This window comes from Megascapheus bottae, chromosome X, assembly GCF_031878675.1.
Source record: "Megascapheus bottae isolate mThoBot1 chromosome X, mThoBot2.hap1, whole genome shotgun sequence".
NCBI lineage: Eukaryota > Metazoa > Chordata > Mammalia > Rodentia > Geomyidae > Megascapheus > Megascapheus bottae.
This window is the reverse complement of record NC_143547.1, coordinates 19866998-19891181: the sequence shown is the minus strand read 5'-3', so window position 1 is coordinate 19891181 and position 24184 is coordinate 19866998. Positions and strand designations below refer to the sequence as shown.

Genomic DNA, 24184 nt, shown 5'->3' with positions numbered 1-24184 from the left:
TTATAATAAAATTAATCTACTATTGTAGAAATTAAAGACAATAACTTTGCAAAATGTGAATTCAAAGAAGGAGCAGTTTTGGTCCCCAGTGGTCTCATGGAGTGTTTTGCATACTGATAGTGTTTTATACTATACAAAGGAAATAGACATAGGAATTTCTGCATTTCTAATAACCAGAAATACATAAGCAACATATAGATTTACATGTCTGTGAACCAGAAACAATGATTAAAGACAGTAAAAATCTCAGAAAAGATTGCAATATATGTGACAAACTCTATTCCAATATGTATAAAAGAGCCTCATTCAAGTTAAAGATATATAAACACACTGAACATTAACTGATATGTGAGTTACTGTTGCTAATAGAAATTCTGCAACTTCTTTACTGTTATATGGGACATAAAAGTAAGTAAATAACATAATTAATTATAGTTAGATGCATCATTGTCAAAGAAGGAAGTTTAAAAATGGATAAAGGAAGAAGTGTGAAATGAAACTTTAGTGATGAATTACTCAGATAAATTTGTGTATACATGTTTAGATAAGGATATATGTAAATGATTGTGTGTGTGTGTGTGAGAGAGAGAGAGAGAGAGAGAGAGATTGGGTTATCCTACACATATTTTCCTGGGACTATTTACCGTTGGCCTACCGATGACACTCAGTAATAGCTAATATCACCAACACTTAAATTTTGGTTACTAAACATCAGGTGTTTGAATTCCTTGAAGATACAGTTCTAGAACTGGAGCAAATCAAATAATAGGTAATCACAGATCATTTGGTCTTGCTAGTAAATAAGAATAAATTATAATCATGTGAGAATTCTTAAAGGACAGTTTAAAAGAGCTCATCAATAAATAATGTAATATTAAGTTATAACAAAAAGTATAGTTGGGCACTGGTGGCTCAGGCCTGTAATCATCATTACTCAGGAGGCTGATAGGTGATGGTTGCTGTTTGAAGCCAACCCAGGCAGTTAGTTAAGTCCATGGGACTCTCATCTCCAATTAATCAACAACAACAACAAAAAGGCAGAAGTCAGATCTGTGGCTCGAGTCTCAAATGTTAGAGCATTAGCCTTGTGCAATAAAGCTCAGGGACAGAACCCATGTCCTAAGCTGAAGCCTATGAATAGGCAAAAAATAAAAAATACAACATTGTTTACAGTTGAGCTCATAATAGGTAATACAATTAATGAAAAAGGAGAAGGGAATATGTCTTATTACTGAAAATTTCAACTAAAATATATATAAATGTCTCACTTAAATGCTCCCTATTCCCTGAGAATGGGCTGAAGTTAAAGCAAAAATGCAGAGGATGAATAAGGAAAACAATTCTGTAGTAAAAATACTCAGGAGGTATCACCAACACCAATGATGAGTCTTTTAGAGTCATACACTTATTTCATGTGATAAAATGGATATTTTGCCACTTGACTTTTATCTCTGAAACATACATATTATTTCTTTTAATCATGTAAGTATAATTCATGGGAGATGCAAATAGTGTAATAAAGTGACATTTCCTTCTCCATGGAGCCAATGTGACCCGTTCGTATTCGGAAAACCCTATGTATTAGAAGTTAGATTCTTTCTACTTATATGTATTGAATGGATTTTGAATGATGAAAAAATCTCATATGAAAGAAGAAATTTTTCCAATTCTTCAATTCAGTTAAATTCAGTTCATTTCCAGTGCTACATCTAAAGTATATTTTATTTTTTGAACTTTTATTAGAATAAGTTGAATAAACATGTATGTGCCAAAATATATTTTAATTTCAAAAGGGATTATTTGTCTATATAATAGCATTAAGCATTTTCTCTATGTAATTTTTCTTTAGCAACACAGAGGCTCATAATTGGCTATAACTATAACAATGCTCTTAGGTGTAAAAGGGACAGTAAAAATACAAAATTCTATAATGTATATATGATATTCTTTCTTGTGTAGCTCTCTGAATTAGAAGCAAATACAGAGGTACCAACGAGGTCAAATAAAATCAACTAATATTGAATTTACTGTGTTAGATATGTGGATATTTTCATATACTTAGGGAGAAATTATTCATGGGGAATAATTCAAGTCACTAATGTTTAAAATGACCAACTATCTAACCTAAAAAGTATAATTACAAGAAAACAGTATTTATAAAACCCATGATAAAATATATCAGTTCTCCATACATACCTTTGTTCTTGTGACTTTTGCATTAGATTCCATCTCATACAAAGGGATATTAAACATAAATGCCGTACTTGATAAGTATATTGGTGCATATAATACTTTAAAAGAGAAATAACAATACTGATAAAACATGAATAAATACAAGCTTATGCTTTTAATCATGAAACAATAAAAAGTGAGATATATTTCTGTTTTATGTTACCAGCTGGAAAATAAAATTACATTTTAAAATATTTCTAAAAATATTGATTTTTATATTGTGAAAGTCTATTTTAGGGATAGATTTAATGGTAAAAAATGAAAATTAAAGTTACCAATTACATATAAATATAAAATATATTGAATATTAAGATAAAAGCAAATCAAGCTAAAATTATATCTATACTAAAATTTAACTAATGAAGAAAGAGATGTGAAGAACAGAAAGTTATTGGAATGTTGAAAAAATTGATGTCATATCAAATAACATTGTCTAGACAAAATAACACTTTCCTGGAAGTAAATGGTAATTCTGTGATACTGTAAAAATAAAGCAATTAATGCCTTACAAAAGCCATTGTTCCCTGCTGGAAAATCTATAGGTTTTGAAATTTTCCTGAGACATTTGAATTCTTAATGGAAACTGTAGGATCTGATTGGATTTTGGGAAAAACAAGTATATGTTATAAAATTATCTGTTCCTAAAACCATAGGTTATGCTTTTTTTTTTTTTTACCAGTCCTGAAGCTTGAACTCAGGCCTGAGAATCTTGGGCTTTCCTCAAGGCTAGCACTCTCCCACTTGGGCCACCACACTGCTTTTGTCTTTTTTTTTCTAACCCCCAACCCCTGCTTTTGGCTTTTTCTATGTATGTGGTACCAAGGAATTGAACCCAGGGTTTTATGTATGCTAGGCAAGCACTCTACCAGTAGTAGGTCATGCTCCCGGCCAAATATGTTTTTTTTACATTACTAATATTAGTAGATTTTGGGGGGTACATGCAGAAAAGGAGAAACCTATAAATGATGTTTTACATTATGTCATATGCAATATTGTCATGAGAAATCCTGAGTGAGTCTGGCAGATGTGCAGAAAGTAGTACATGTAATACTAATTTTCAATTTTCAATTTGAATACATTTGAATATATAAAAGATAACCAGGAAAATAATTTTCATAATTAATGAAAATATTTAATAATATTTGTTACTTTTAGGTTTATTCATCTCTAAATAATTCTGTTCATTAATTTTATAATAAAATATATCTTTTCCTCAGTGCTTCCTCTTATTAAAAATTAGAATATTTTCCCCTTTGAGAGGCCTTTGAAACAAAAATTTGAGGAGTGGTTACCAATGTTTAACTTTTGCTAATTTTTTTTGCACTGTTCCTGGGGTTTTGAACTCTGAGCCTGCGTGCTGCCCTTGAGTTTTTGTGCTCAAGGATAATTCTCTTCCACTTGAACCACAGCTATATCTCCAGACTTTTTGATGGTTTAACAGAGGGAAGATTTTCACAGTCTTTCTTACCCAGGCTGGTTTTGCACCATGTGACTTAAATCTCAGCCTACTGAGTATCTAGGATTACAGGCATAAGCCATGGGTACCTGGCACTTTTGCCTTAATTTCTAAATTTTCCACATAGTAAAATACTACATGGACATTTTTAAAATGCTTTACTAATTTTGTTAGTAAGTCACCTGTGAATATACGTGGTACTAATTAATACTCCATCTTATAGAATAACAAATTAAGTGAGGTAAAAGGTATCATATAATTTTTCTAATATTTATATTTTGAAATATAATTGTCATATTCGCATCCAACTTTATAGATGCTTAAATGTAAATCTTTGGCTTACCCCTTTTAATTAATGCTTCCTATTATATACATACCAGTGGCTTGAACATGACACGGTGGGATTAGTGGTGTTGTTTTGGGTACCAGAGGAATATTCTTTGAAGTACATTCAGTGTAGAGCTCTGAAGCTTTGAAGGAATTCACATCAACTTGAATAGTAAAGTCATATGTTGCAACCTGATAAACATACATTTCACATGTGACTACTTTGTTTTCAAAATTCTACTACTGATTTGGGCAAAAAATGTACAAGAAGTTTTCAAAATCAAACTAGTTTGTGACAGTAAAATTACAGTATGCTTGATATTATGAAAAATGTGACAATCAACAAAAATCGAAATTATATTTATTTAATGATTACAAGAGGTGCCACAGTTTTTTAAACAGAAGTAACAATAGCTGATAAACAAGAGCAGATAAAGCTGTGAGCATCTAACACTTCTGTGCACTCTTCATATGAAACAAATATTTTACAATAATGCCAAATACTTTCTTGTTTTTCAAAAGTTAAATATATATATACTTTATATCAATTCCAGAATTTCCATAGATACAGGATATCTTTTAATTCAATGCTTTGTAATGTTTTTAGATCATCAACACAGCCATTTCTTGTCATTACGAAGTAGTATGTACTAATATAGTTGTTTTGTAGTTCTTAGTGTATGAGCATTGCACATCTTTAGTTATGTTTATTGTAAGAATTTTATTTTCTCTTTATTGGAAATGGTTGTGGAGATCAGCCCCTATGACCAATAGAAGGTACTATTGTTATATACTATAGAATAATAACTTTCAGGCTGAACTTTGTTTTAACTGCTTTCATTTTATAAAAGACAGTTTTATCCATTTTGAATGCAGACACTTAAGTAACTATCTTGTTTGTGCAAGTAAGTGACCACTATCTGAGTAGCACACATTATGAGGTATTGATTGATAACTAACTTACACAAATAAAATATTTCCATCTGTTTTGAACTTACAAACACATGCACCTATGAGTGTATCACACCCATACCAGAAAGAGCCAGACACATGGAGTTTACTAAATGCAATATACTAAGGAATGTCATACATCTCTATCTTCAATGATATAAAAAGGGGCACTTCATATTGTGTTACATCAGCTCCCATAGACCTGTTATTAGATCCTTTGTCATGAGAACATTGGTCAGGAAATAAACTCCCAGCTTTGCTCTCAACACTTCAGCTAAGTCAAACGCCATCCACTTCACATGGCTCATCATTTGTCCAGATCTAGAGAATCCTGAGCCAGCTCTCCACCTTGAACCATCTATGAGCTTTTACATCCTTTACCCAGCACACCTTCAGGCCTAGGTTTTATGTTAATACCTTATTTAATCACTTACAGTGACTATCTCTGCATCTGTATCAGCTTTCTGTCTTACTTTTGCCTTTAGTAAAACCTAATAGAATATGAGGCAATTTAACCTTCTCTTGGCCCTTCTCTTGCCTCTATATCATGTGTGAAGTGGAATATATGACTAAGTATTAGTATTTGTAATTAAGAAGGTAATTAAAAGATTCTGTGCTTGCTAATGGCATAAGTATCAAGGGTATATGTATGAAAATTCCATAATGAAGTATATTATTATTAAACATTCGCTAAGTACAAAAAAGAATACCTAATGACTTAGTACCAAAATTTTGATATAAGTTGAAAATTTATTATTACTTAATATGTCAAAATATTTAAATGTGTGCAAGTAACAGACATTGTTTTCTCACAACAAAAAATATTTTAAAATTTTATTTTAAATGTTTCCTTGTTCATTAATAGAAACACAAATAATTATTAAATGTTGACTTTTTTCACTCCTTGCCCCTCTAATGCTGTGCCTCAAAAGAGATAAAATGTTGACTTTTTATTCTCACAATTTTTCTGAATTTAATGTATCATAGTTTTGGTGTTTTTGCCACATTTTAACATAGTATGAAATATGAGCAAGTGAAATGGGTCAAAGAATTGGATGATCATGTCACCAACTTGCACAAAATGGGAGCTGCTGAATCTGGCATGGCAGAATATCCATGGGATATTCTGGGAGACAGTGATGAGAGCTAAGATTTAGGCTGATCCCACAAAGCCACAAATAACTTCTAGTCACCAAGACAGTGAATGCATGTTGGGGTTATCATTATCTATTCTGTAAGTTGTACTAGAATTATACTAAGTTCTTTTTTTCATATATTTTTATTGTAATTAATAGAAGGGTTACATGATATTTGCCAGATACAAGGTGCATTAATTCCCATACATTGATACCCTTTCACATGTCTTGGTCCCCATTTCCCTCCCCCCCACCCTCACCCCTCATCTTGTTTCCCCCCTTCCCTATCCAATTTCAAACAATCAAATACAAATATATCCGATATATCAGGTAACAAAGTGAGATACTGTAACAATATGAGATAACCAAGGGACAGCAAAAGAGATGAGAGATAACATAGTACCTTAAGAACAACAATCATTCATTATATGGGTTATGTCTCTATATCCTAGAGATCCTTTCATTTAGCGTCCTACTATATGGCCTTTTGTATCAAGGTTTTGCTGTATTGCAAATCTCTGCTAGGAGAGCCCAAGGTTTCTACTGATTATGATAAATGAGGGAAACCATTGAGCCAAAGTTCCTTTGAGTCTGGCTTACCTCACTTAATATGATCTTTTCTAAGTCTTTCCATTTCCTAACAAATTTGTATCATTTCTTCAAATAAAGAAGTTTGGGGAAAAAAGAAGTTCGGTACCTTAAAAAATCTATACTGAAACTAAGAAAAGTTTTAAGTGAAATGGGGAGCTACATGATATAAAGAATACACTTTCTGATCTGCTTCAGTCATTTGTATTGCTCTGCAAAGACTTGGGTTTTCATTTTGTTTTTGTTTAACATTAGCTGTCCATGCTGCTGCCAATTCTATCTCCTGTCATGGAATCTTATGTAAATAGTCTGTTCTCATAACAGAATTACAGAAGCACAAAACATTGAAACATGTGTTATTATAATGGCCATTTCATTTCTTTGACTAAACACAGTAGGCAACTTATTCCAATGTTGATTTTTTTATAGTAGCACAAGCAAAGAGACATCAGGGAATAAATGACATAAAGATGATATACTTCATGTACAAATACAACTTGTCGGCCGGGAGTTTGGCCTAGTGGTTAAAGTGCTTGCCTAGCATGCATGAAGACCCGGGTTCGATTCCTCGGTACCACATACATAGAAAAAAGCCAGAAGTGGTGCTGAGGCTCAAGTGGTAGAGCTATAGCCTTGAGAAAGTCCAAGGACAGTGCTCAGGCCCTGAGCTCAAGCCCAGGACTGGCAAAAAAAAAAAAAAAAAACAAATACAACTTGTCTCGATAATATATATAAAAATATAAATACACTTTTTACATTACATACATTGTGCTCTAAAAATACCCTACTTTAGAAACCAAAATCAAAAGATGGATTACCATTATCAAATGTTTTATATAAAAGTGGTATAGTATTAAATTTCATATAGATGCTAAACTAGATCTAACAAAATAGAAGTAGCTGTTCTTGTTAGAGAAGAATAAGTACTAAAGAATGCACATATTTTCTCAAGGTTTCTCAGTTTGTGGTTGTTTCGATGGTAATATGGAATCTTTGGGTATATTAGGCTGATTGAATATTACTTTCAGTATATAATTTTATATTTGAAGATTTTTCATACACTATGGATTTATATCCGTATTTTAATCTCAAATACTGTTCAGAACTCCAAATGGTTATTTTCCAATGACTGTTGGAAATGGCTTCTTTTTTATTAATTTAATTTTATTTTGTTGTAAAGGTGATGTACAGAGGAGTAACAGTTACATAAGATAATGAGTACATTTCTTTTCAAATACTATTACTCCCTCCCTCATTTTTCTCCCACTATCCCTCCCCCGATTCCTCTCATCAAGTTGTAAAATTCATTTCCAACTCAATGTCTTTTGAGTATCACCAATACATTGGTTCAACCTTTGTCCTTGCTTCACCATTTTGTTATCCTCCTTCCCTTCCCCAAAACATAGGGTACTGGAATCAAAAACAGTGACTACAGGAGATAAACCAAGGGAAAAAAAGAACATCATACAGTACATTAAAAAGCAACATCATCATCAACAACAACAAAGAACAAACTCTTTTCCACCTCTTGGAGTTCATTTTAATTAGCATCATTTTATATGGTTCTATGTACATAGCTATTGTGCTATTGTGAGTCACTACTAGGACTATCCTAGACATATACTAATACAAATGAGGAAAACCATGGAGGGAAGTAGAAGAAAGATGAATGAAAATTTAGTGTGTGAAAAATGAGCAGCAGGAGGAAAGGAAAGGGTAATAAAGAGTGAATACTCTTGATTTCTATTATATGTATATGAAAACAGAACAATGAAGCTCATTAGAAACTATTTTCAAGAAGAGTTTTTAAAAAAGAGCTGTTACAGAAGAGTAATATAGCCAGGTGCCAATTGCTAATTCCTGTAATCCTAGTTATTCTGAGGTTGAAATCTGAGGATTGCAGTTCAAAGCTAGCACTGACAGGAAGATCTGTGAGACTCATCTCCAACTGACCACAAAAATCCCACAAATGGAGCTGCAGCTCAAGGGGTAAAGCACAAAAGCTGAGAGACAGCAGCCAGGCTGCCCCAGGTCCCAATACAAAAGAAAGAAAGAAAGAAAGAAAGAAAGAAAGAAAGAAAGAAAGAAAGAAAGAAAGAAAGAGGGAGGGAGGGAGGGAGGGAGGGAGGGAGGGAGGGAGGGAGGAAGGAAGGAAGGAAGGAATGTAAGGAAAGAAAGGAAGGAAACCAGGAGTAAGGAGTAATATAGATAGGTCTAATTAATCAAAGTACATTATATGCATATTATAACTATCACAATGAAACTTTTATACAATTAATCTCTGCTAATATAGAAGATAGGGAGAAAAGAAGCCCAAAAGGCTAGGTTTCTGGATGGACTTCTAAGCGGACACAGATTCACTCAAGTATTGAGAGGACAAGGGTGAGAGTAAGGGCTTGGAATGTAATGACAAAGAACATATTTATTTTTTTTACCAGTCCTAGGGCTCGAACTCAGGGCTTCGGCACTGTCTTTGGACACATTTTGCTCAAGGCTAGCACTCTGCCACTTCAGCCACAGTGCCACTTCTGCCTTTTTCTGTGTATGTGGTTCTGAAGAATCAAACCCAGAGCTTTATGCATGGGAGGCAAGCACTCCACCACGAGGCTATGCCCCCAGCCCCAAAGAGCATATTTCAAGGTGATTGTTCTTTCTAATGGCGTGGAACACTTATATAAAATAAAATTAAAGAATTTGTAATAAAGAAAAAAAAATCAATCCAGACCCTTAACCACAGAAAAATCTAAAGAAAAGTAGCAGTGGTCTTGAGATAGCATGTTTTTTTTTATTTTTGTGTATGGGGGCTTGAACTCAGGGCCTGAGCACTGTCCTTGGACTTTTCTCAAGGCTAGAGCTCTACCTCTTGAGCCACAGCACCACTTCCTGCTTTTTTCTATGTATGTGGTACTGAGAAATCAAACCTGGGTCTTTGTGCATGCTAGGCAAGTACTCTACCACTAGGCCAAACTCCCAGCCCCAAGCATGTTCTTAATAAGAAGTCCATTGAAGGAAAGGGATCTATGAAAAACATTCAAGAATAATAGAATCCTGCCTGGGCTAGCTTTGAACCATCTCCTGAGAATCTAGAATTAAAGGTGTGAACTACTAGGACCTGGACAATACCTGCTTTTCATTGGTTAACTGAAGTAAAAGTCTCTCCGTTTGTCTGCTCAGGTGGACTTCCAATCATGATTTCCTATTAGCCAGCAAAAAGCCAGAACCAGAGGTGCACATGCATGCACACATGCACTTGCACATGCACACACACACACACACACACACACACACACACACACACACACAATTATTCTATTTTAAGTATCAAATGGGGCCAGGAGTTTGACCTAGCTTGCCTAGCATGCATGAAGACCCGGGTTCAATTCCTCGGTACCACATACATAGAAAAGAAATCCAAAAGTCCTGCTTTGGCTCAAGTGTTAAAGCTCTAGCCTTGAGAAAGCCCAAGGACAGTGTTCAGGCCCTGAGCTCAAGCCACCAGACTGGCAAAATAAAATAATAAAAAAGTATCAGATGATTATTAAGAAATAAATTTAGCAAAACCAGAAATTTTTAGACTGAAGAAAGTGTTCATGACATAATTCATTTTGGAGAAAAACTTGAAATACATATAAATAACGAAGTATGTACATAGCATTCACCCCATCTCTTCAATCTATAGAAAAATAATTAGTGTAAACGCAAATATCCATAGAAATTTTGTAAAAAATTTTCCTTAAAAATTAAAATGCAAAAAGTTCTACAGCACAGATATAATATTGAAATATTAATATAATCTGTAATATGTAATAAAAAGATATTACACAAGTATAATACTATTCCTCAACAAAAGCCTAACTGAAAGGGGTGTATTTAATTATTATTTTAATGAAAGATATTCTAAACTTTCTTTGTAACCATGTTTCACAAAACATCCACAGAATATGAATTGCTTTATATACCTGTGTACATGTACATTGAATATAAAATAAAAAGGTTTTCCATTAGGTTATATGTAAGAAAAGGAACTTTTGTTAACTTGTCCATTGTGTTTGTCTAAAACTGAAATGGTCACAGGAATGAATGCTATGGATAATACCATCCCTGGTGAAACATAGATGCACAAAACATATCTCAACTTATGCGTCTTATTTTAAGATGACAAAATTAATCATTAACATTTTCTATTATGTGAACTTTTGCAAGTCTTCAGTTTTACTCCTGAGAGCTAAATAATAAATCCTATTATTAATAAAATAAAATTTTAATCTTAGTAAAATTAATGTTACTAAAAATTCACTAGCAAAGATAACACAATACTATTGTAATTATTACTTTCATTTAGTCAATACTGGTTTTCATTTACTACACTTATTTACACTTACTAAGTACAAAACATCATTTTAGTTGTGTTGAAAATATACATATATGTTAAGACATAAATCTTGTACTCTATCTCATTTATAGAAAGAACGTTCTCTGGCATTTCTACTTTAGAAACTGGAGCAAAAATCACTGCAGAGTTCACTCCTTAAATTTAGCACGTAGTATCTCTTTTTCTTCTGAGCACATTCTATTAAAGATTCTCCTTTTGTTTGCTTGTCTTTGTTGCTTACGCCAATAAAAAACAACAAAGGAGGGGCCGGGAGTTTGGCCTAGTGGTAGAGTGCTTGCCTAGCACAAAGACTGGGGTTCGATTCCTAGGTACCATATACATAGCAAAAAGCCAGAAGTGGTGCTGAGGCTCAAGTGGTAGAGTGCTAGCCTTGAAAAGTCCAAGGACAGTGCTCAAGCCCTGAGCCCAAGCCCAGGTCTGGCAAAAAAAAAACAAAGGAACAATATAAAATAAATCACTATTATAGCAATATCTCTTAAATGTTCTCAGCAAGTCCTCAGCATTTTTAGGCAGTTATTCTGAAAGTATTGTGTCCACAATACCAATTTAAGTACAAAATAAGTGCTTGCAAGAATATAAATGATGAGAAGTTATATACCCACTACCTGAGGAATGTAACTGTAAGCCCTCTATACATTACCCCAACATAAAATAACAAGAAGTTTATCTTTGTTATTGTTGTTCTTAATGTACTATGTGAAGTTATTTCTTTTCTCTTTTTTCCACTTATGGTTAATCTCATGTGGTTACTGTATCTGACTTTGGTACATATTATACTATATATACAATTTGTTTATTTGAAATAGGGAAGGGAAGTGGGAAAACAAGAAGACTGGGAGGGGGCTGGGGAAGGGGAAAAGGGACAAAACATGAGAAAGAGTTTCAAGGTTCGAGAAGTAATGTACCCATTACCTGATGAATATAACTGTAACCCCTCTATACATTATCCTGACAAAATACAATAAAAAGAATATAAGTGATTTTTCATTTCAGTTAAAATTTCCCCTACTTTGTAAAATATCAGTTCTTCAATTTTCTAGAAAATTCAATTTTCTAGCGTATATAACATCTCTTGAGATAGTCTGCATATATGAACCAGATACAATTGATTATTTTCTGAATTAAAAGTCTACCCAGCCATGGCCACTATACCAAACAACTCACTACACATAGAACATAGGTAAGCTTTGAATTATTTGCAATTGTGCTACTTTCCTGTAATATGAATGATAGAAAATGGAACTTACTTCTGTGGGAGAAAACACTATGCCACATTCCATAGATGTCATTTCTTCTACTTCGAAAGCATATATACAAGAAGTTTCCGGGTAGATAACTTCTCCTATAAGATACGAAAACTATAGCTAAAATATATACTAGCATTTTCAATGTGAAAATGTGAACATTGCGAAATCTCACTAACTTATTTATAGTAAACAAGAATCAATATTAACCAGAAGACAAAGGTTCATGCCTGTAATCCTAGCTACCTGGTAGGCTAATATTGTTGAGATCACAGTTGTATAAAAGCCCACAAGACCCCATGTTAATGAAAGCTGGATACAGTGGTACACTCCTTATAGATAGTAATTACCCAAGCTAACAGGAGCTTAACAAAGGTGGATTGGGCCTGGGCAGAAATTGAGACCCCATGTAAAAAATAATGAGCAAGGGGCCAGGAGCGTGGCCTAGTGGTAGAGTGCTTGCTTACCATGCACAAAGACCCAGGTATGATTCCTCGGTTCCAAATACACAGAAAGAAGAAAAAGGCAGAAAGTCGTGCTGTGGCTCAAGTGGTATAGAGCTAACCTTGATAAAGCCCAAGGACAGTACCAGGCCCTGAGTTCAAGCCCCAGGACAGACAAAAAATAATGAACAAAACTCAGGATTAAAGGATGCTCAATGGTAAGAGTGTCCACTCTTGGCTGGTTCTGAATTGTGATTCTCAGATCAAAGTCCTTGAGTAGCCAGGATTATGGGCAAGAGCCACTGGCACCTAACAACAAAGTCCTGAATTTAATCCCCAAAATTGCTAGGGGGAGAAACTCTTCTATTTAAATATCTGACGAAGTTTCCATAATGTTTCAAGTAAACAAGCATTATTTCTTTTAATCTGCCTTTGTTTCCCTCTCTCCCTCCCTCTTTTCCTTCCTTGTGATGGCTCTGGGGCTTGAACTCAAGGCCTTGGCAGTCTCAGAATTTGTACTCAAGGCACTCTACCAATTGAGCCATGGCTCCTCTTCTGGCCTTTTTGTGGTTAATTGGGGATAAGACTCTCATGGACTTTATGCTAGTTCTGGCTTCAAATCCCAATACTCAGATCTCAACCTCCTGAGGAGCTTCAGTTCCAGGCAGGAGCCTCCACCAGTGCCTAGCTCAAGCAAGCATTCTTAACATAAGATTCTAACCAGCAAAACAGATTTAGAAATAGGTAAAACACGTTAAGACAGCCGGTCAAAGAAAATACATTCATTGTTTAAAAAACCATCCAAAATTCAATTCACATTCACAAGAATGTGGACAGGAATAAAGGGGAAAGTAAAGTAGCTGAATGCATCATAGGTCCAAGAACAACTGAAAGATCCCATTTATTGTGAAGACCCAGATCCATGTTGCCTCCTATCTACTCAGGAGGCTGAGATCGGAGGATCAGAGGAACATAGGGGAAAGCCAGCCCATGCAGGAAAGTTCATAAGACACTTCCCCCTCTCCAAATGACCAATAGAAAGCCTGAAAAGGAACAATGGCTCAAGTGGTAGAGTGTCGGGATTCAGCAAAATAGTTAAGTCCTTGAGTTCCAGTTCCAGTGGCCTCATTCACAAAAATTTATAAAGATGGCAAGCATACCAATAATTCCAGTTACCCATCACTTTTTGATGTGATATTTAAAATTTACACTCAGAAATTTTGTCATATTTAATACAATATTCTTAACTATGAAGACCCTACTTTGAAATGGACCTCAGGAACATATTGTTCATTTAACGATAGCATGAATAAAGATATTAAAAATTTTACATGAAAAATTCTCGACAAAATGGAATAACTGCAAGAACAAAGACATTAGTTAAAAATACAGACCACTAGGGCGGGGAATTTGGCCTAGTGGTAGAGTGCTTGCCTCGCATACATGAAGACCAGGGTTTAATTCCTCGGTACCACATACATAGAAAAAAACCCAGAAGTGGTGTTGTGGATCAAGTGGTAAAGTGCTAGACTTGAGAAAGCCCAAGGACAGTGCTCAGGCCCTGAGCAGAAGCTCAGGACTGGCAAAAAAAAAACAAACAAAAATACACACAACTGTTCAAAAGTAATGCAATCTTGAGGATCAGTTTGGGGGGTGCTAAACAAATGAAATGATGTTATAAATTCAATGCATATTCATAAAAATTGAGGGAAATAATGTTATAAATTAAATGCATATTCATCAAAATTAAGAAAATTGAGGGAAATGATGGGGTGGGGGATGGGGAGAATGATGAAAGGGGTGACACTAATTAAGATTCATTGCATTCATATACCACTTTGTTGAACAGCAACTCCTTTGTACAACTGTTAAAGAGAAAATTAAATTTCAAAAAAAAACTGTGATCACTGAAATTCCTGAGAGATTAGAAAGTTGTACTGGAAAAAATCTAAAAATCAAATATTCCCTTAAAGTTATCTGATTAATGTAAAAGAATGCTAATTTTAGTTATTAATGTCTTAACCAACTTCATTCACGGCTGAGAAATATTGCTATATGATAACAAGATTTCTGATCCATCTCATCTACCATTATAAGTAGACTCCGATTGTCTCCTAGATCCAACATTTATCTCTGGCATCCTCTCTGCTCTGACCTCTATAGACCAAACCAGTCAGGCTGCTTTCCTCTTCTACCTCTGGTTGGGTTACATTATGTGAAACACCAGCAAATTAGTACACGTTAGTAGATGAGAGTAGATGGAAGGTCAGATATTCATGGGTCATTTCCATCCTTGGTTGTAGTTCTAACAATGTTTGTATTCCTTAATAGCTATATTAAGTACTAATTGCATCCTCTTCCATATCTGTGCCTCCCATTAGACTCTAATTACTTCTTTCCTCTTGATCTTTTGAATATTTCCTAGCTCCTTTGTAATTATGTCCTAATTGCCATATTTTTTCTTTTCTTTTCTTTCACCTCCCTTCTTTCCTTCTTTTCTTTCTTCTTTCTTTCCTTGTCAGTATCAGGGACTAAGTTCAGGGACTTCTTACAAGCTTTACAAGTGCACTACTAGATTGTTTGGATTTTGTGTTTAAGATTAGGTGACACTAATTTTGGCCAGCAATCCTCAAACATGAGAATCTCCTGGGTCTGTCTCCTCAGTAGATGGGGTAGGGTAACAGTGTGTACTACTGCAACTGGCTTAGATGATTCCCTCATTAAATTTTACTCGGTTAATCCCTCGGAGTCATTAGACTGGTGAACATTCCATTAACTTCTTAAGGAAATATATGGTGTCTTATCTTCATGAAGGAAAACTGGAGCCCAGAAATATTTACAACATAATTAGGGCTCAACAAATAATATTAACTGAAGAAAAAGTGACTAAGCCAATGATCAGACTTTCTACAACAGTTCAAGTGGTAGACACTATGGACTTCATGAAACTGTAGTTTCTACTGCAACTGTTCAATTCTGTTATTATAGCACAAAAGTGGTCATAAGGAATATAAAAATACGTCTACATTTTAATTGAACTTTGTTTATAAATACAAGTTTCCATTCAAATTGAGCCATGGACCTCAGTTGGCAACTACAAGAACACAGAAAACTGTACTCATACATGTGCATATTATGTTTAAATCTAATTTAACATAAAGATTCCTAATACATTAATTATCATATAGAATAACCTCTCCAGAACATGTATGTGAAAACTTTGTTTTTAAAGTTACCGATTAAATATTTTATTTCCACTTTAGTACATTATATATAATATATAACAGTACATATTAAGCCAACTATTAAGTACAATTAAATGTGTTATATTACCGAATTGTTCTGACATTACAATTTATTTATTTCTAGAAATGAAGCCATGTTGAGTTATAACGTATAAGAAAAATATGTTTGGAATCTTTGAAGTATTTAATAATAGCACTGTCTTCAAGATTATACCTTCAATCAACTTAAAACTTCTTTGCTTTACAATAATGACATTGTATGTAATTTGCAATATATATATAAATATATTACACACATTTATATATGTAACATACATACCTATGTTTTCTGTAGCAATCATTGAAAAACATGGGTAGTCTTTTAGGTTGAATTCTACTTTAGCAAGTGTTGCACCAATGTTTCTTATTATAAATGGAATAACCTGTGTTGTTCCAATATATGTGCCACAAAATTTAAATTCATTCTAAATTTTAAAACAGAAGCAATAATTAGACAGCACAATAATAGATTATAAAGTGAATACTTAAAATTGCATCGTGTGTGTGTGTCTGTGTGTGTGTCTGTGTGTGCACATGTGCGCCATTCATGGCACAGAACTCAAATCCTAGGAGTTGTCCCTGAGATTTTTTTATTCAAGGGTATCACTCTACCATGTGAGCCACAACTACACTTCTGACATTTTGGTTCTTGATTGGAGATAACAGTCTGATAAGCTTACCTCCATCACTTATTGTAACTGTAGGCAATTACAATCTAGGTCCTTTTTATTTAGTTTCTTGATTTTTGTATTCTGAACTTTGAGAAAAAATGAACTCAAATTTATGAATATGTCACTATTAAACTCACCAACAATCTGATCAATTCTACTTTTAAAAGGACAATGTCCATGCTCATTACTAGAGCTCATAAAATTTCCCATAACTGTGTCCTTGTATCCATTATGTTGTATCCTTAACTTGCTCCATAACCATTGTGAATTGCTATATCCAACCAATAACTGATGCTTCACATTTCTTCATCTTAATGGCAGAAGTATTTCTTCCATCAAGAAGACACTTCTCTAATTAGTAATAGTCCATCAAACCAACTTAGATAATCTATGATTATTCACTATGCTCAGGTCTACTTCACTTATATTTATATTGAAACATCACACTATCAGTTTACATATTGATTCCTCCAATGAAGAGTCTAATTCATTTTGTTTTGGAGTTTGTCACATATCTGGTACCTATTTAACTATATAAAGAATGCTTGCAAAATGTATATAAGTCTAGCTCATGTGTCTTTACAACAAAACACTATAAGGACTTACCTGATGGAGAGGTACTGAAGATAGCCTACAATTCCTTCACTAAAGAATTATATAGAACATTAAAAGGGGATTGAGGTATCAATAGTCTATTATCAAGGAAAACAGCATATAAAGTAAAAATGCCAATTTTGTTTTATTTATATTATAACCTGTTCATGAAATTCATGAAAATCCAAAATGGATAATGAAAATATGACATTTTGTATATGTGAAAAAGATCATCATTCTTATTACTTTCTCATCTAGTCTTTAAGCTCATTTTAAATTTTTCCTAATACTTTTGAGATTATACACTCAATGCCACAGATCTTACTATAGTTATGAATACACTATTCAAAAACATGCTGATGTAAGAATTTTTTAAATGATGAAAATGAACTATACAAATTGCGGGGGGAGGAGGGAAGGAAGGGAAAAAACTGGTAGAAAATGTGCAAAGAAGTGACATTGTTCAACCCTGCCTTACAACAGCGGGGGGTGTGCAGGAAAATAGGAGCCAGCATCTGCCCCCCCTCAGTTCTTGAGCAGGGCAACATCCAGCTGGGAATCCTGAGCAAGACAGCACCAAGGGGCCCCCCACAGTCACAGACTCTCTGACAAAGCAATGGAAACACAGCAGGGATCTGAAGGGCCCACCAGCAGCTAAGCTCGCCTTCTGAGTAACAAAAAGGCGAGGCTCTGCCCTTGGAGCCCACTTCCTCAGCTGGGCCCTGCCCCTAGGAAGAGCGGTGTCCTGCTGCTCCTACTGAGAGCCCCTGGAAACTCTCAAACCCCAGACCTTTGGCTGGGGGCCTCCCCTGGAAGCAACACAGGAAAACGTCTGCCCACCACGCTCAGACGGAAGCTCGCAGATCCATCCCATGGTCCACTGTGAGACCACTGGTTGGGTTAAGAGCTAGTCGTGCAGCAACACATAAGTTTTATTCTAATACTTTCCAAACTTTGTACTAAAATAGGATACCTACTTACCAACTTAGGTCAGTTATCCTTATGCTATACCTTTTCTTCATTACGATAATGTGTTTACACTCCTACGTTAATCCTCTTGTACCTCCCCTGATCTCTCTCATTCTATTTTTCTATCTCTGGTCCTCTGATCATCTTTTGACCCTTATTTTTTAATATTTTTATTGTATTTAATAAAAGGGTTACATGATATTTGCCAGACAGAAGTCAGTTATCCTTATGCTATACCTTTTCTTCATTACGATAATGTGTTTATACTCCTACGTTAATCCTCTTGTACCTCCCCTGATCTCTCTCATTCTATTTTTCTATCTCTGGTCCTCTGATCATCTTTTGACCCTTATTTTTTAATATTTTTATTGTATTTAATAAAAGGGTTACATGATATTTGCCAGACAGAAGGTGCATTAATTCACATACATTGATGCTATTCCACATCTCTTGGTCCCCATTACCCTCCCCCCACCCCCTCTCTTGGTTTTACCCCCTTCCCTGTCCAATTTCAAGTAACCAAATACAAATGTATCCAATACATCAGATAACAAAGTGAGATATTGTGACAATATGAGATAACAAAGGAACAGCAAAATAGATGAGAGATAACATAGCACCTTAAGGACTGCAATCATTCATTATATGGCTTTTGTTTCAGATCTACACTTCATGGCTGTTGAGCAATACTGTATATCTAGGTGTTTAATTATTCTCTAGGCTCAGAGGGACTTAAAGACAATAGAGATTGGATTGAGAGGCTTATTGTTTTGGGTATAAATCGCTTATCAGTGGTTGTATTCGCTTGGTCTCTAAGTGCACAAAAAGAAAGAGTGATAACACCAGACAAAAATTGTGAACATCTAGTGACTGCCAGCTACAGAGGTCTAGGTTGGTTATATCTGAAAAACTATAATCGTGTTTAGTATTAATCTTGCTCCCATTTTCAAATGGGCAGAACAAGAAACTCAAGAAAAATGTCAAATCAAGAAACAACATACCCCACCCAATGTAAACAGACAATGGAACAGTCACTGGCAAACCTAGAGGAGAGTCTTCCAAGTGCTATACAAATGCAATTGATAAACATCATTAATGAAAAATGTGAAAATATAAAGAAAGAGATAAGGGAGGAAGCCATAGCTAAACAAGAGGAAACGATTAACAAGGTGATAAGTGAAAAAGAAGAAGCCATAAAAGAGGCCATAATAAAGATTTTTCAAAGAAAGATGGATGAATTCATAGAATCCACAAATGAAAAAGTGACCGAACTCCAGCAAATGTTCAAAGAAAATAAAGCAACTGAGCTAACCACTCAAATGGAAATCAAGGAGCTAAAGAAATCCATACATGATCTAAAAGAAGAGATGCAAGGCATCAAAAATGAGCAATTAGAAGCAAGGGAGATGAAAAATAAAGTAGATAGCTTTGATACCAGGTTAGACAATGCAGAGGAGAGAATTTCCGGGGCTGAAGATAATTTAGTTATTATAGAGAAAGAACAGAAAATGAGTCAATCCAAATCTAGGAAATATGAGAGAGCGCTTCAGGCGCTCCAAGATACAATTACGAAGCCTAATTTAAGGCTACTTGGTATTGAGGAGGGTCTGGAGAAAGAGGTCAATGGTACTGGAAATATACTTCAGGGAATCATCTCAGAGAATTTGCCAAATATCCAGAAGGGCAGGCCCATCCAGATACAAGAAGCTTTTAGAACCCCAAACAGACCTGACCAGAAAAGAACATCCCACCGCCACATTGTGATCCGAACTGGATCAATAGAAACCAAAGAAAGGATCCTAAAGGCAGCCAGGGGAAAGGGATCAGTAACTTATAAAGGCAAACCAATGAGAATAACCCCAGATTTCTCAGCAGAGACCATGCAAGCAAGAAGTGACTAGAAGCAAATATGTCATGCCCTGAAGTCAAATAACTACCAACCAAGAATACTGTACCCAGCTAAGCTCTCATTCATAACTGAGGGAACAATAAAAACATTCCATTCCAGGGAAAAGCTGCAACAATATGTCGCAACAAAACCAACACTAAAGAGAATCCTGAAAGAGGTTCTATACATAGAAAACCAAAATAAATGCAATATAGTGAAAGAAATGGCACCTAAACAGCATACCATCTAAGGACCACAAGAACTGTCAAGACACAGGCCCTAATAAAAGCTTTTAAAAATGGTAGGAACTAATAAATATCTCTCAATCCTAACTCTCAATATCAATGGATTTAACTCTCCAATTAAACGGCATAGACTGTCTAGTTGGATCAAAAAGCAAGAGCCATCGCTCTGCTGTCTTCAAGAAACACATCTTACCCAAAAAAACAATCATCTTTTGAAAGTGAGAGGGTGGAATAAACTCTATCAAGCTAACGGCCCCCATAAACAGGCTGGACTTGCCATCCTCATATCAGATAAAATAGACTTCAAACTAAAATTAGTAAGAAAAGACAAAGAAGGTTACTACATACTACTAAAGAGATCTTTCCTCCAGGAAGACATAACGATCCTAAATATTTACACACCCAATCCCGGAGCTCCGAACTTCATCAAGCAAACTTTACTTACACTGAAACCATACATAGATTGAAACACAGTGATTGTTGGTGACTTTAACACACCACTCTCACCTATGGACAGATCAACAAGGCAGAAACTCAACAGAGAAACCTTAGAACTGAACAACTATATAGACCAACTAGATCTAACAGACATCTGCAGAATAATCCACCCAGCAACAACACAATATACGTGTTTATCAGCAGCACATGGAACATTTTCCAAAATAGACCACATCTTAGGCCATAAAACAAACCTGGACAGATACAGAAACACTGAAATTATTCCATGCACACTCTCAGACCACAGAGGCATCAAATTGGAACTGATCACCCATCTCCACCAACAAAAACCCTGTAACTCATGGAGACTGAACAACACATTGTTGAATCACCAATGGGTCATCAAAGACACCAGAACAGAAATCCAACAATTTATGAAATTTAACAATAAGGAGCACACAAAATACCAACTCCTTTGGGACACAGGAAAGGCAGTACTCAGAGGAAAATTTATAGCGCTGAGTGCCTACAACAACAAGTTGGAAAAATCGCAAACCAACAAGTTAATGTCTCACCTTAAGCTCCTGGAAAAAGAGCAATAAACCAACCCTAATCCAAGTAGAAGAAAGCAAATTATTAAAAATCAAAGCAGAATGAAATGATTTGGAATCCAAAAATACTATAGAAAGAATCAACAAAACAAGGAGTTGGTTCTTTGAAAGAATTAACAAAATTGACAAACCCTTAGCAAATCTTACCCAAAAAAACAAGAGAGCATACCGAAATAAACAAAATCGCAGACGAAAATGGTAATATCACGACAGAAATTAGCAAGATCCAGAATATCATGAGGGAATACTTCTCAAAACTTTACGCCAACAAATTTGAGAATCTAGAAGAAATGGATGAATTCTTAGCCAATATTAACATACCCACACTGAACCAAGAAGAACTAACCCAACTAAACAGGCCTATTTCAAGCACTAAAATAGAAATGGCAATAAGAGACCTTCCACCTAAGAAAAGCCCAGGGCCCGATGGATTCACAGCTGAATTCTATAAGGTCTTCAAAGCAGAGCTCACACCAATACTCCTCAAGCTCTTCAACGAAATTGAAAATGAAGGCTCTTTACCAAACTCATTCTATGAAGCCAGTATAATCCTCATCCCCAAACCAGACAGAGATTCATCAAAGAAAGAGAACTATAAACCTATTTCTTTGATGAACATTGATGCAAAACTTCTCAACAAAATACTGGCCAACCGTCTACAACAACTCATCAAAAAAATTATACACTATGATCAAACAGGATTCATCACAGGGAGGCAAAGCTGGTTCAACATACGCAAATCAATCAATATAATTCAACACATCAACAGGAGCAAGGACAAAAATCACATAATTTTCTCAATAGATGCGGAAAAGGCATTTGACAAGATCCAACACCCCTTTATGTTAAAAGCTCTAGAGAAACTAGGAATCCATGGAACATTCCTCAATATAATAAAGGCTGTGTATGACAAACCCAGTGCTAGTATTACACTTAATGGTGAAAATCTAAAATCAGGAATGAGACAAGGATCCCCACTCTCTCCACTCCTCTTTAACATAGTATTAGAATTCCTAGCCAGTGCAATAAGGCAAGAAGCAAGCATAAAGTGGATCCAACTAGGGAAAGAGAAAGTAAAACTATCCCTCTTTGCAGATGACATGATTCTGTATTTAAAGAATCCTATAGACTCTACTCCCAAGCTCCTTGAGCTGATTCAAAACTTTGGAAGGGTAGCTGGCTACAAAATTAACCCTCAAAAATCAACTGCCTTCCTTTATGCCAACAGTGAGAGGAACCAGGCAATAATCAGGAAAGCAACTCCTTTCACAATAGCCTCAAAGAAAATAAAGTACCTAGGAATTAGCTTAACTAAGAATGTAAAGGACCTTTTTGATGAAAACTTTAAAACCCTAAAAAAGGAAATTAAAGCAGAACTAAGGAAATGGAAAAACCTCCCCTGCTCCTGGATTGGAAGAATCAACATTGTGAAAATGACAATCTTGCCAAGGGCTATCTACAAATTCAAAGCAATACCCATCAATATCCTAATGGCATTCTTTAAAGAAATAGAAGAGGCAATTCAAAATTTCATATGGAATAATAAAAGACCCAGGATGGCAAAAACACTTCTTAGCAGAAAGAACAGCGCCTGAGGAATTTCAATTCCAAACTTTAGACTCTATTACAGGGCTATAATTATCAAAACAGCTTGGTACTGGCACAAGAACAGGCCTGAAGACCAATGGAATCGAACTGAGGACCCAGATATTAAACCACAGACCTATGGCCACCTAATCTTTGACAAGGGAGCCAAAAAAAAGAATGGAAGAAAGACAGCCTCTTCAACAAGTTGTGCTGCCAGAACTTGTTAAGCACCTGCAGAAAACTAAAGTTGGATCCTTCTTTGTCACCCTGCACTAGAATTAACTCCAAATGGATCAAAGACCTGGAGGTAAAAGCTGACACACTGAAATCTTTACAAGAAGAAATAGGAGATACACTAGGCCTCCTTGGCACAGGTCGAAACTTTCTTAATAAGGACCAAGAATCACACCAAATCAGAGAAAGGCTGGATAAGTGGGACTGCATTAAACTGCACAGCTTTTGTATGGCAAAGGACATAGCTAGTAAATTAATTAGGAAGCCTACAGAGTGGGAGAAGATCTTCACCAACCAAACAATGGACAAAGGCCTCATATCTAAAATATATCAACATCTCAAAAAATTGAATCACGCCAAAACTAATGTCCATAGTAACAACCATCCCTTTAAAAAATGGGCCAAAGACAAAGAGAGTCTTCTCTGAAGAAGAAGCAAAAATGGCCTATTGACACATGAAGAAATGCTCAACATCTCTGGTCATAAAAGAAATGCAAATCAAAACAACTCTGAGATCCACCTCACTCCAGTTAGAATGGCCAGGATCAGGAAAATGAATAATAACAGATGCTGGAGGGGATGTGGCCAGGAGGGATCACTACTACACTGTTGGTGGGAATGCAAACTCATTCAACCACTATGGAAAGCAGAATGGCAGTGCCTCAAAAGGGTAAACATAGAACTCCCCTATGACCCAGCAATTCCACTACTTGGCATTTACCCAACCATCCAGAATCTAGGGCATACTAAATCCCCTAGCACAACAATATTCATTGCAGCATTATTCACCATAGAAAAGATATGGAACCAACCTAGATGTCCCTCAGTTGATGAGTGGATCAACAAGTTGTGGTATTTGTACACAATGGAATTCTATGCTGTTGTCAGAAAAA

The 24184-nt window shown here is 35.3% G+C and overlaps 1 protein-coding gene across 1 annotated transcript in view; it reads right to left on the bottom strand.

Moving 5' to 3' along the window:
* The window catches only part of Cfap47 (cilia and flagella associated protein 47), a 206544-nt gene that overhangs the window by 138132 nt on the left and 44228 nt on the right, over window positions 1-24184 (bottom strand). Inside the window, exons 20-23 of the mRNA XM_090325738.1 lie at window positions 16335-16479; window positions 12331-12425; window positions 4066-4207; window positions 2197-2291 (exon numbers count right to left, since the gene is read on the bottom strand). Of these exons, the coding sequence (XP_090181864.1) occupies window positions 2197-2291; window positions 4066-4207; window positions 12331-12425; window positions 16335-16479 (477 nt within the window). The remainder of the gene's footprint in view (window positions 1-2196; window positions 2292-4065; window positions 4208-12330; window positions 12426-16334; window positions 16480-24184) is intronic.